The sequence below is a fragment of the Ovis canadensis genome, chromosome 19 (genome assembly GCF_042477335.2).
Source record: "Ovis canadensis isolate MfBH-ARS-UI-01 breed Bighorn chromosome 19, ARS-UI_OviCan_v2, whole genome shotgun sequence".
NCBI classification, from domain to species: domain Eukaryota; kingdom Metazoa; phylum Chordata; class Mammalia; order Artiodactyla; family Bovidae; genus Ovis; species Ovis canadensis.
Genome location: NC_091263.1, coordinates 25,164,877 through 25,179,237, shown reverse-complemented (window position 1 = coordinate 25,179,237; position 14,361 = coordinate 25,164,877). Strand labels below are relative to the sequence as shown.

At 45.1% G+C, this 14,361-nt stretch overlaps 1 protein-coding gene across 1 annotated transcript; it reads right to left on the bottom strand.

Annotated features, from left to right (window-relative positions):
• Positions 1 to 6,492: 6,492 nt before the first annotated feature.
• Positions 6,493 to 14,354, bottom strand: EPM2AIP1 (EPM2A interacting protein 1). Its single transcript, XM_069561296.1, has 2 exons — positions 11,491 to 14,354; positions 6,493 to 8,471 (listed from the first exon to the last, which is right to left on the bottom strand). The coding sequence occupies exon 1, from the start codon at positions 14,116 to 14,118 to the stop codon at positions 12,292 to 12,294; it is 1,827 nt and encodes a 608-aa protein (XP_069417397.1). The 5' UTR covers positions 14,119 to 14,354; the 3' UTR covers positions 6,493 to 8,471; positions 11,491 to 12,291.
• Between the last annotated feature and the right edge of the window lie 7 nt (positions 14,355 to 14,361).

The window sequence follows — 14,361 nt, the reverse complement described above, 5'->3', positions numbered from 1 at the left end:
TTTTTGGCTGTGCTGGATCTTCACTGCTGCTCAAGGGCTTTCTCTAGTTGTAGTGAGCAGAGTCCACTCTCTAGCTGCAGTGCACAGGTTTCTCATTAGTCTGGAGCATGTGGGTTCAGTAGTTATGGCATAGAGGCTTAGTTGCCTCACGGCACGTGGGATCTTCCCAGACCAGGGATAGAACCTGAATCCCCTGCATTGGCAGGCAGATTCTTATCCACTGGACCAGCAGGAAAGTCCTCTCTCTTTTTGGATTCTTTTCCTGTATAGGTTACTGTCAAGTGTGTTGTAGAATTCCCTGTGCTGTCATAGATCCCCGGAGAAGGCGATGGCACCCCACTCCAGTACTCTTGGCTGGAAAATCCCATGAATGGAGGAGCCTGGTGGGCTGCAGTCCATGGGGTCGCTAAGAGTCGGACACAACTGAGCGACTTCACTTTCACTTTTCACTTTCATGCATTGGAGAAGGAAATGGCAACCCACGCCAGTGTTCTTGCCTGGGGGATCCCAGGGACAGGGGAGCCTGGTGAGCTGCCGTCTATGGGGTCACACCGAGTCGGACACGACTGAAGCGACTTAGCAGCAGCAGCATGTATGTATGTATTTATGTGTACCTGTTAATGTGAACCTCCTAATGAATTCCTCCCTCCTAATCTTTCCCACGTGGTAAGCATAAGCTTTTTTTTCTTAGCCTGGGACTCAGTTTCTGCTTTGTAAAGTAATTCAACTTGTATCAGGTTTGCAATTCCACCTATAAGTGACCACATATGATATTTCCCTTTCTCTGACTTACTTCACGTGGTTTAATGATATCTAGGTCTGTGCTTGCTGCCGTAATTGGTATTATTCCATTCTTTTATGACTTAGTAATATTATATGATGTATACCTACCACCTCTTCTTTGGATAAAGAAGATAAGTGGATGAATGTTCATCTGTCGATGGGCCTTTTTCTCACTTCTGTGTCCTCATTGGTGATAACAGTGCTTCAGTGAACTTTGGGGTGCACCTGTCTTTTTGAGTGAAGGTTTTATCTGGATATAGGCCTGGGAGTGGGATTGCTGGATCCTGTGGTGGCTCCATTCCTTGCTCCTGCTCCATTCCTGACTAGGACTTTCCTAGTAACTTAGTCATGTTTGGCTCTTTGCAACCCCATGGACTGCAGCACGCCAGGCTTCCCTGTCCATCACCAACTCCCGGAGCTTGCTCACACTCATGTCCATTGAGTCAGTGATGCCATCCAACCATCTCATCCTCTGTCGTTCCCTTCTCCTCCCACCATTGATCTTTCTTAGCATCAGGGTCTTTTCCAATGAGTCAGGTCTTCGCATCAGGTGGCCAAAGGATTGGAGTTTCAGGTTTAGCATCAGTCCTTCCAGTGAATATTCAGGACTGATTTCTTTTACGATTGACTGGTTTGATTTCCTTGCAATCCAAGGGACTCTCAAGAGTCTTCTCCAACAACACAGTTCAAAAGCATCAATCCTTCAGTGCTCAGCTTTCTTTTTAATCCAAAACCATAGCTTTGACTAGACGGACCTTTGTTGGCAAAGTAATGTCTCTGCTTTTTTTTCTTTTTTTCCAGTTGTCTTTTATTTTATTTTTGCTTTTTAATATGCTGTCTAGGTTGGTCATAGCTTTTCTTCCAAGGGGCAAAGGTCTTTTAATTTCATGGCTGCAGTCACCATCTGCAGTGATTTTGGATTTTCCTAGTTCCTGTCAGCAATTTACTTTCCCACCCATGGCAGAGGAGGGAGGGTTTCCTTTTCTCCAGTCCCTTCTCATATTGGTTGTACACCCTTTGCTGATGGCCATTCTAAGTGGTGTGAGCTGTACCTCGTTGCGGTTAAGATTTGCATGTATTTAATAATGAATGCTGTAGAGCTTGTTTTTCTGTGGTTTTCTGTTAAAGAGTGTGACAAGACTTTTTATCTTAAAATTCGAATTTTGAAAATTTACTCTAGGTTTATTTTTTGATTCCTTACCGCAGGACATTTTTGAAGACTTTGTGTTATTTACAGTCCCCAAACCTTTGTATATGAAGTGCCCTTCAACGCTTCTTGTAAAGTTGTTGTTACCAGAAATGGCCGCAAGGCGGCAGCACGTCCTCACGCCCACCCCTCTATTATAAACTCAGGCAAGCAGAGCCCTCCAGACAGTGGTATTCCTGGGTTGTAAATGAGGGTGGAATGTGCCAGAACAGCACCCAAGGTCTTGTGTTCCACTATTTCACCCCTCACTTTTCAACTCCAGGAAAACCGCAAACCCTGCCAAGCCGCCGTACTGAGCATGTGGTACTCCCTGGTGCATCTTTAAGGAAGAGGGCTGGAGGTGGGAACCCCACCCCCTGGGTGCCTGGAGACCAGTTGACTTTTGAAAACTCTTCCACCCAGAGGGCCAGCATCCTTTAGCTGCACTAAGCCCCCTTCCGCCGTCTTGGATTGTGTTTTGTCCAGAGGGGACCAGGCACTAGAGGTCCACGGAGGTGCTGGTTGCTGGCACATTCTCGGCAGCTCCCTCTGCCTAGGATACTCCGCTGGGAAATACAGGATCCTCAGGGTTAATGACGGAGAAGGCGATGGCACCCCACTCCAGGACTCTCGCCTGGAAAATCCCATGGACGGAGGAGCCTTGTAGGCTGTAATCCACGGGGTCGTGAAAAGTCGGACACGACTGAGTGACTTCCCTTTCACTTTTCAATTTCATGCATTGGAGAAGGAAATGGCAACCCACTCCAGTGTTCTTGCCTGGAGAATCCCAAGGACGGGGGAGCCTGGTGGGAGCCTATGGGGTCACACAGAGTCGAACACGACTGAAGTGACTTAGCAGCTTAGCATCAGCAGGGTTAATGGAGGTAACATCATTGCAGCTCCCCAAGGCCTCAGGGGAATACGTTAGGTTTTTTTTTTTTCTTTCTTTCTTTCTCTCTATTTAGTTTCTTTCTTTTTTTTTTTTTTTTAAATCTTCTCCTTGCTTTATATTGGGTTACAGTTGATTCACAACGTTGTGTTTATGTTAGCTGTAAAACAGACTGATTCAGCTATTCATATATCTGTTCGTTCTTGGATTTTTACCCATATAGGTTATTGTCAAGTGTTGCATAGGATTTTCTGTGCTGTTCTTTGGATCCTATTTGATTATCTGTTTCAAACTTGTATGTATGTGTGTGTGTATATATATATATATTTTATGTTAACCTCCTAACTTTTTCCTCTTCCGCCATCTTTGCACTGTGGTTACAAGTTTGTTTTCTAAGCCTGGGAGTCTATTTCTGGTTTGTAAAATTGTTCAATTTGTAGCAGTTTTTCCATTCCACTTGTAAGTGATCAAATATAATTTCCTTTCTCTGACTTACTTCACTTGGTATGATGTCTAGGTCCATGCTTGTTGCTGCAAATGGCATTGTTTCATTCTTTTGATGACTGAGTAATATGCGTTATGTATACCTGCCACCTCTTCTTTATGCGCCTGTCGATGGGCCTTTTTCTCACTTCCGTGTCCTTGCTGGTGATAATAGTACTGCAGGGAACTTTGGGGTGCAAGTGTCTTTTCGAAATCGGGTTTTGTCCAGATGTGGGTTCAGGGCAGGACTGCCAGATCCCATGGACAGAGATGCGTGGCAGGCCTCAGTCCATGGGGTTGCAGAGTGGGCCACGACTAAGCGCCTAACGCACACCTGGTGGCTCCATTCCCCGTTTTCTTTGGAAACTCCATGGTTCCTGTCGGCAGTTTACTTTCCCACCGGCAGCAAAGGAGGTAGGGTTTCCTTTCCTCCAGTCCCTTCTGGCATTGACTGCTTATAGACCCTTTGCTGACGGCCGTTCTGAGTGATGCGAGGTGATACCTTGTTGCAGTTTAGATTTGCATGTATCTAATAATGAGACTTCCCTAGTGGCTCAGACGGTAAAGCATCTGCCTACAATGCCAGAGACCTGGGTTCAATCCCTGGGTTGGGAAGATCTCTTGGAGAAAGAAATGGCACCCACTCCAGTATTCTTGCCTGGAGAATTCCATGGACAGAGGAACCTGGTTAGGCTACAGTCCATGGGGTTGCAAAGAGTCAGACACGACTGACCAACTTCACTTCCACTTTCAATGAGGACGATGTGGAGCTTGTTTTCTTGCGGTTTTTTGTTTTCTAATGAGTGTGACTAAAGTTTTTCTCTTAAAATTTGATTCTGGAAAGTTTACCCTGTATTTAATTTTTTTTTTGGTCCACTACCCCAGGACATTTCTTGAAGACCTGTGTCTTTTTTCTGCCTGCAGTGCGGGAGACCTGGGTTCAATCCCTGTGTCGGGAAGATCTCCTGGGGAAGGAAATGGCAACTCACTCCAGTATTCTTGCCTGGAGAATCCCATGGACGGAGGAACCTAGCAGGCCACAGTCCATGGGGTCGCAGAGTCAAACACGTCTTCACTTTAACTTTGTGTCTTTTTTCAGCCCGGCAGCCTAACTATTAAGTGCCCTTAAGCGGCTCTTGTAAAGTTGTTGTTACCAGGAATGTCCACACGGCGGCAGCACTCCCTCATGCCCACCCCTCTGATAACTCAGCCAAGCAGAGCCCTAGAGACAGTCCTGTGCCTGGGTTGGAAATGAGAGTGGCATGTGCCTGAACAGCACCAAGACTTGTGTTCCAGCGTTTTTACCCCTTACTTTTCATCCCCGGGAAAACCCCAGACCCTCCCAAGCCGCTGTCATAGGAGTGCAGTACTCTGTTCGAGGTCTGTCTCTAAGGAGGCTGGAGGTGGGAACCCCAGCACCTGGAGGCGTGGCGATCAGGGGACTTTTGAAACATCTACCCAGAAGGCCAGCATCCTTTAGCTGCTCTAGACTCCTTTACCTGCAGAAACTCTCTTACCCTGTCTCGAGATGTTGGTTTTCTCCAGAGGGGACCAGGCCCTGGAGCTCCATGGAGCTGTTGAGTGCTGGTACATTCTCCGTAGCTCCCTCTGCTCAGGATACTCCTTCTTGGAAACCCAGGACCCTCAGGGTTATGGAGGTGACGCCACTGCAGGTCACTAAAGCCTCAGTGAAATACAGTGGATAGGGCTTCCCCCCTCCAGCCCCTTTTCTTGTAAGAACAAGTTAACTATCATACTTTACATGCAGTTGCGAAGTGAGTGGGTGTTAGTCGCTCAGTTGTGTCTGACTCTTTGCGACCCCGTGGACTGTAAGCCTGCCATGGGATTCTCCAGGCAGGAATCCTGGAGTGGGTAACCCCTTTCCTTCTCCAGGACATCTTCCCAACCCAGGGAGGATTCTTTACCGTCCAAGCCACCAAGGAAGCCTGCAGTTTAGTGTTTCTTAATCACCTATAACATCAGCAAAGTTATATAAAAAAGTGGTGTTTGACTTCTTTCAGTTATTTGTAATATAAAGTAAAATGTACCAATAATGGTACATTTAAAGAAGCCCTTTATTATGAGTGCTTCGGCATGCATGCGTGCTAAGTCACTTCAGTTGTGTCTCTTTGTGACCCTATAGACTATAGCCCGCCAGCCTCCATTGTCCATGGGATTCTCCAGGCAAGAATACTGGAGAGGGTTGCCATGCGCTCCTCCAGGGGATCTTCCCCACCCAGGCATCAAACCCACGCATCTCTTGTCTCGTGTATTGAGAGGTGTGTTCTTTACCACTAGCACCATCTAGGAAGTATAAGTGCCTTTGGGTTGTGCTTAGTATTAGCACTTATTCCAATGCCCTCTCACCCCTCTTCCCCCATTAGTACCTAGCTATTAGCATGTAACAGTAAATTTTAACAGTGTAGTCAAATTGGTGAACAGTATTTCATAATCAGTGGAAGTATAAACAGGACCTTACAGATTTCTTGAATTTATCAAGTAGGTTTTTCTTTTTTAATCTCTAAATCCCTTTCAGGGGTTTAAAGATTGCTGTTTCAGTAACTATTTTACGCATAGGGCATATTTGCCTCTTATTCCACATACAACAGTAACTGACTTAATGTAAACCGGTGTCATGGCTTGTTACAATGATCTGTGTAGATTAAGTTACTTTCCTCGTGATCCAGTCGTTAGGGCTCTGGGCTTTCACTGCAGGGTTGTGGGTTTAATCCCTGGTCAGGGAATTAAGGTCCCATAGAACCTGTGGCACAGGAAAAAAAAAAATTGTCTACGAAGATTACAACCGCCCTAAGGATGGGGTCAAATAATCTTCAATTTGCCAGCAGTATGTACTTCAGAGTAGAGTGCACTGGGGGAGGGGAAGGGCTAAAGGACATGATGCAAGACGAGGTAGGAAAGAAAAGGGTCCTGCAGGTGGGCCACGATGAGGACCTTGGAGCTTATTCTAACTGTGACCGTGAGCCACCGGAGCATGCTGAGCAGACAGCTGGCATGCTCTGATCTACGTTTTAAAATACGATTAGTTCGTTGCTGTGTGAATCATTATGAAAGGAGTACGGAGCAGGGCATATACCAGCGAGAACAGTGGGAAACACGGGCGCACACATCCAGTGCAAGACAGACACCAGAATGTTCGTAGGAACTTTATTCGTAACAACTACAAACTGGAAACAACCCAAATTTCCACCAACAGTAGAATGGATTCATAAATTGTGGTCTAAGTCACACGAAAGAACACTACAGAGAAGTATTAATAAACAATCACAACATGGATAACTCACAGATACAACGTTGAACAAGAGTACACAGAATTATTTACATGAAGCTTCAAAACAAATATAATCTCTGGAGATAATGGTCAGAACAGTGGTTATCTCTGGCAGGCTGGGGGTGTGCCTAGGCGGGCAGCAACCAGGGTGCTGGCAGCGTTGATGGGTTCTAGGGTGTACACAAAACCCCACAAGGTGTGCAGTACGTCTTTGCATTTTACTAACCGTTAAACTTCACCGCAATTAAAAAGAAAAAATACTTTCAAAGAAATTTTGTAGAGAGAGAAATACAGCTATGTGTTAGTTGGTAGTATCATCTTCCAAATATTTCTGCTTTTCTTCCAACGCAGGCGGAAGGATCACACTCCTTGGACTTGGTATGGCCACGGGATCTGTCCTGGCCAGTCAGAGTGCTTAAAAGACCTGTAAGTGACTTGTCCTACTTTTTCATTTCCCTAAATGAGCAGCCACACCCTAGGTGATATCCGTTCGGTCAGCTCGAGCCCCAGAATGAGGACCATTTAGAGCATGGATCAGTGAACACTCTGAAGGCTCACATAGTGAATACTTTACATTTTGTGGGCTGGACACTTTCCTCTGTAAATCCACAACTCTGCCAGGGTAGAAGAAAAGCAGTCATAGATAAGGCAGAAACAAACAGGTAAGGCTGTCTCCTAAAGAAACTGTTTAGACGAACAGGCTGTAGGACACACCTTGCCCATGGCCTTCAACCCCTGACTTAAGAGCACCAGCCCTCGCCAGACCACCAGAGAACAGCTGGGAATTGTGGCTGTTACCGCATGGCAACCTAGCCCATTGATACAGAAATAGGTTCTGTTTTCAAAAAATCTAGAGTACTGAACACTGACTTAGTTGGCAGGTATTCTGGAAGTTGCTGCTGGAGAATGGAAGAAGTGATTTCTGCAGGGTAATGCCTGTTATGGAATGGAAGAATTCCCTGGAGAGAATCTGGAAGGCAGAGAATCTATCTTTAAGACAAGGAAACAAAATATTTTATGGTAGCTGTTGGTCCCATTTGACAAAACAGACAGGAAAGAGATGAACTCAGAAAAGAGTTCATCAGTTTGCAAGCAGAAATACAAGGGGATAAAGAGAGTTCACAAACTCAAGTACTTACTGGGTAGGAAGAGGCTACGTCTCAATTACAGAGAGAGATAAAAATGAGAAATCCTTTATGCCAAAGGTTGAGTAAAAACCAGTTTTGCAGCAAGGATCAAATCACTGGATGACAATCACATTCACTGTTAAAAATCTCTGAATTAGTTAATGGGCCTCAGGCTAAAAGTCCAATTAAGAGGGTAACACCAGTTCATCCCTTAAAACTGGAAAAAATGGCTCACGGATAAAAGAGACGAAGGGTATGGCTCTTTCACAACACCTGGAAGCCCAGGTGACCCAGCAAAGAAGTTCAGAGAGGCATGAGACCAAGGAAGCGAAGGAACAGAGCAGCTCTCAGCAGCATACAGTGAGCAAATAGCACTTCCGGGTTACCTTCCTAGGGGAGGTGACGCGTGATGAGGACATTCTGCAAGTAGGAAAGCATGTGAGCTGAGTACCTAGTGATCAGAAGGGCTGACTGGGTCCTTCTTCTAGTATTTTGTGAAATTTACTTACTTTAAAATCCCAGAAGAGCCAGAAACCATCTGTAAAGGAAAAGAGCAGGTGATTTTCTCCCAGAGTTGATGCTTACAGAAGGAAAACAGATATCAACTCTTAAGCAGGTATTATCTTTTTCTGGAACCGAATGCAACTGAAGTATTGTTTTAGTCCACTACCAAGTTGTCCAATCTTTCTCATCCAGGTTCCTTTGTAAGCCTGCCTTTAGAAATTAGAAAGAAAGAAAAAATGAAGACTTCTATTATCAAGGAGGTAAAGACAGTACTACATGGTGGATTATATGAGTATACTTCATTTTACTACTTCAAGTTTACAAGGGCCAATTATAGTGTTTCCTCAACAACATTCACACAGTAAATATTTGAGCCACATGCCACGCACTGAACTCAATTCTAGGAATACAATTCCCTAGTCAGAAAGAACTTAGTTTCATTTCTTAATTGGCAATCGGTGGATAAGTTACCCAGCAAGCAGGTCGTGGCAGAACTAGAAAAGGTCAAAGACTACGAAAGGGCTGCAAAGAGTAGAGCAAATATTTACTCATCCAAATATTTACTGAAAAGCTAGGCATTGTGCTAAGCATTAGACGGAACAGTGAGCAGGCATATACATGGTCCCCAGGCTTGCAAAGCTCACAGTGTAGCAAGGATCAACAAGAAGGATCAATGAAGTGTGCTAAGTATGTGGCTGGGGAGAAACAGGGTATTTAGCGATGCATAGTAGGGGCACTTAGTCTAGAGGGAATGGATGAAGGCTTCCTGGAGGAAGTGGCATATAAACTGCACCTTTTCCTAAGAGCAGTGGGTGAAGCAGAGGAGTGATGCGACCAGACTTCTGGAGCAATCTGGCTGCAGCGTGACAAGGGATCACAACCAGACAAGGGGAGATTGAGGGGCCACTGCTGTAGTTTAGGTAGGCTGATGGCCTGAACCAGGAGAGTACACTGGAGAATGTTTAGGCAACAGACCTCACAGAAAGGTGTGTGTGAGTGGATGTGCCGGATGAAGAGGGAAAGGTCGGAGACCTGAGTCTGGGGCTCGGGCTATGCCAACTGGATGGCTGGCAGTGGTGGTGCCATTTACAGACGGAGGGACCAGGAGAGGAGGAGCAGGTTTGGGGGACAAGGTCAAGGACATGTGTGATGCCTATAAGACAGCAAAGTGGACTTGAGTTAGCAATCAGATACGGGAACCAGGGAAGGTCAAGAAAGGAGACGTTACCTTGGAGTCATTTGCGTACAGTTGGTAACTGAAGGGATGAAAGAAAACAAAAGATCAGCCGAGGAGATGATGTAAACAAGATAGCTTAAAACCAAATGAAAAAATCCCAAGGACACAGATGTTTAAGGGAAAGAGGTGCCTGCAAAGAAGATGGAGAATGCGTACTTGGAGATGGTCTCTCCCCAAAGCCAAACTAAGCAAGCGTTTCGAGGAGGGTTGGTCAGTGGTGGGAAGAGGGTAGGCGTATTGACAAGGACTTGGGAAACTTGGTAGAGTGATCAGAGCACAATACGGACAGCGGGAATACAAATATTTGAAGAAAAATAGTAGGAATGGGAGATATTGGGACACAAGAGTTTTTTTAAAAAATAGTACTTACTCTAACTATATTCACTGATATGACAGGACCAGTAACAGCTATTTTATAAAAACATAACTTGTAAAGACTGCCATGCAGTTACAGAATTACTTAGTACAGAAAACAGTAAAATACACATTTTCTTTTTACAAACAAGGCTAACTTACATAGCAAATTCTCTATTTTCAGGGCTAATTTAAAATTCTGGGCTTATATCTCCCCCACAGTCAGTGACTACAGAACTAATTTTATGATCACCCTAAGCAAAACATATAATGGAACTTCACAAAATGTACGAAACTTCAGTATTTGAGGAACTGGAGTTAGAAAGCAGAAGCAGCTTCCAGGTCTTCTAACTATCCTTTCCATAACGCGCCTGCCAAGTGAATACTCCAAACTGCTGGAAAATTACCGGCAGATGTTTTTGTTCTTTTTTTTTTGTTTTTTTAATCTGTTTCTCCAGATGTTCAAGCTTACTCCCTGTTAACCCAATCTTAACTTGACCATTCTCGCTAAGTATCTTAGTAATATAGAACACTTTCTTTTCTGCCCTAATGTGTGTAATAAGACATATGTGGAATTATGTGTAATAGAACAGAGCCCTTTAATCTGGCCCAGTGCCAACTATTGATTTATAAATGCTACTGTGAGCTACCAGAATCTATCAGGGCCTTGACTGTATCTTACCAGCCAAATCTGGAATGCTGGAATTCATTTCCACCATCAAATGTTATCAATTAGCCTAACTTGCCCTTCTAATTCTGCTTCTACCGGTAATTTGCCTTCTCCTTCAAAATCAGATGACATACTCGGGTGGGGGGCGGTCTGCTGGAACTTTGGGAGGAGTAAGTTTCTACTGTGCAGTGCTATCCTATGCCCCCATGGGTGGGGGGGGGGTGTCATTCATGCTTCCATGCCAGCAGAACTTCCTCCTAAGGAATGTCACAATTAAAACCAGTCTCCTTTTTCCCCTACATTCTAAAGGAGGAGATACTGTCTGATTGAGAACCACTGGCAAGATTTTGGTTCTATTTTGATTGCTCAGGGTTCAATTCCTTCTAAACTGTTTATTCTAGTTCCTTGAATTTGCTGAATTAGTGACCACAGAGATATGCAGTCCACGAGTTGCGACAGGACTTGAGCACACGTTTTCAAATTGTACTTGAGCAGATCTCTAAGGTGGGTCCTGTCCTTAAATCATTTCACATATTTGGCTTTACCGTAAGATTTTTTAACGGCTAACATAAATTTAAAAATGACTGTTTTAGTCCAAAGCAGGTGTCTCACTAAAAAGTATGGAACTGCTACAATCAGTAAATAAAGCTGCTTCTGGAGAGTTAAAATATTTCCCCTTGTGCAGTCTTAAATACACAATGTGTGAGACAATGGCAGGTTGATAATAAATCCATTTAAAGTCACAAACAACATTTGATACATCACGTTAAAATAAAGGATTGCCTTTTAGCAGATTTCTTTATAAAGCCGTAGCACCCAGGCCGATGGGACAAATAAGCTAAAATAGCTCACACCTCCTGATCCTGTGATGCAAACATCTTCTCTTTCTCATCCTTTTTGACAGGGCTAAACTGTCTAGAGTACAAAAAAGAATGACTAGTGGGCAGCCCCTAAGAGTCTATACTTACCATAGTCTTCTACAGGCAAGCTCATAAAAACGGCACTCGACTGTGAAGCATTCAGGGGAAACTGCCAAAAATTGGTTAGTCTGATCTCCAAACTGTAAAAGCCTCTTAAACCAGCAATTTAAAACAATTCTTGCTCCTCTGACTAAAACTTTACTCAAACTGAGTAAAATTTCCTGTCTATCATTATCGCTACCACGGGGCAAGGGAAGGTGAGAGACAGGAAATATGTCTAAAGTAAGTAAATATATTTACTTTAGACTCAGAAACATGTCTAGAAAAAAAATAGTCTCCAACATTTTGATAATTAGACAAAACACCTCTACTGTATGTACGCTCCTCCTTTGCAGAAGCTTCTGCAGTTGCCGTGTGAGTTTCTGCAAACTGGCTCAAACATATATTTAAGAAGCTGATACTTTCAGACTATACGCATCAGAATTTTAACACTTTTTTGGTTAAAATAAGAGCAAAAGCTTCTTCGAGACACCTTAAAAACAGACTTCTGATTCAACTCACATTTTAGTACTAAACTTTTAAAAAAACAATTATATCATAAAAGCAAAAGATAATGACTTTGCCATGAAATTCTGTTTTAGGAAAAAAAAGGTATCTGCAGGTGTCAGTCCCACGCTGCCTCGAGATGGGGAAAAAAAAAAATCTGTCTAAAGCGTGTCAATTGTGATCAATTTTGATGAAGAACATGATGCCTTCCCACAATCCAAATTAGCACACTTGAAAATCAAACAGATGTTTGCTTTTAGAATTGGATTCTTGTTGAGTATTTCAATGTTGTACTACAACAGTTTATGGATTGGATTCATTTCTTCCTCTCACAAGATCATCCCAGCGCGGCTCTATTTCAGTGGTGGCAATCCGAAACAGGGCGTGGAGGTGTTCGTCTGTCAAAGGCTGGCTCAAAGTGTGTTGGTTTCGAGTCAAATATGAAAAAGCCTTTTCACAGATTTTGCTGCTATCAAACAAGGATGCCACCTTACAGGCAACCCCTTTGATAATCGGGTAAGATTCCGCAGACAGTCCAGCATAGAACTGCCCTAAATCTTTGGTTCTGTATTCCTCCCAAAGGTTAGCACTTGCCTGAAGTTTTGTGAGTTCCACCCTTACTGAAATAGGTGCATATTCAGGTTTAAAGCTAAATGGATTAGCAAAAAGCTCTAAGTCCTTCTTAATGAACTTGAGGTCCTTGAAATGTCGCTCAAACTCTTTCTGTAGGCGACAGATCACCCCTCGATACCTCTCAAGATCGAGTATTTTTTCATCTTCTTGAAGATTCTCTTTAAGCTCATCAACCACTTGGCTCAAGGCAGCAAAATGGGTCAGATTTTTTTCTTCGACTTGTCTCTGAAGTAAATTCAGCTTCACCTCAAAGGCACAGATATGGTCAAAGGCGGCGGCAGCGAAGACTCTGTTCACTCTCAGTAGTTCGCTGATTTCTCCAAGGTGGTCCATAATATCCACCAGGAAGCCGAAGTCACAGAGCCATTCCTTGTCTGTGAAATGGACCGTCGTGGCTCCTATCGAGACCAAGAATGTTTCTATCTCTTTTCTTAAGGAAAATATTAGTTTCAAAGTCTTCCCTTTCCTAAGCCAGTTGTTTAGACAGCGTCCGTTAACCCTTTCACCGTGCTCTGATTCAGATTCAGTCAGTAAAGCCTGAAATTCCGGCCGCCTAACGCCTCTGGTCTTAATCAAAACTATCCATTCAGATACGGCATTTATGATCTGATTAACATCCACATCGTAGGAGCTCAACAGTTCCAAGTGAAGAAATCCCGAATAGTGGATCACATTCCAACAGTTGGGGCTTACAGCCTTTTCTCTCATGTATGACACCAGTCCTGAGTTCTCACCGATCATCCTCAGAGTGTGGGTCGTGGTCAGTCCAACCATGCGCTGCAGGCTAAGCCCGGCCGTCTGCAGGGCCTCAAGGATTGCCGCCATGAGGGCGCCAACACTGAAGTGATGAGTCAAGTTGATTATGGTCAGAAGCTCTTCGTGCACTTCCAAATCGTGGCTGACGCCGCGGACAAAGACCAGCAGGTAGTTCTCATAGGCCACAAAAGCTTGGTCGTCCAAGGCAAGGGAATAGGCTTTAAATTCCTTGGCTCGGTTAAAAAGTTGACTGCGTAGATTCTGGTGAATGTCCAGGACCCTCTGCCGCGTGGTCTCTGGAGATAAATCGATGCCATCCATAACGCCTACGTGGTCGGGCAGCACGTCTCTCAGCATCACCGCCATGCACCGGTGCACAAAGTCCCCCTCGCCCCAGCCGCAACCCTTCAAGGCCAAGAGGCGGGCGAGTCCCAGGCCTGCACGAGCTATTCTCTGCTCCGGAGTGAGCGGGGCGGCCTCCGGCAAGTCGCCCCGACGCAGACGCTCCACCAGCGCCGCGCGCTCGTCCTCCGCTACATACCGCTCATAGTACTCGTGCTCGGCCTCGTAGTGCTGCTTGACGTCGGGTTCGCCCGTTGCTGCGACCAGGCGGCGACAGACCAGGCACAGGGCGCCCTCGCCCTCCGGAGGCTCCACCACCAGGTACCGCTGGGTCCACTCGGCCCGGAACGCCCGAGACTCGTCGATTTCCATTTTGCTCCTCTTGGGCGTCATCCACATTTCACGGAGGCCACAGGAGATGGGCCGACCTCTGGGAGGCCGCAAGCAAAGGGGAAGGAGGAGCAGAAGAGGGGCCCCAAGCACCTCCTCCGCTCTGCGCCAAATCACCCCAGCGGCGGACACCAACCTGGGGCACCCGCGCGTCCTTTCCTATTGGCTGGAGATTTCGTATCCCCTAGCCCCAGGCAGGAGCCAATAGAAAGAGCAGGCAGCGATTGCAAGCGCGCAGGCGCACATCCTTCT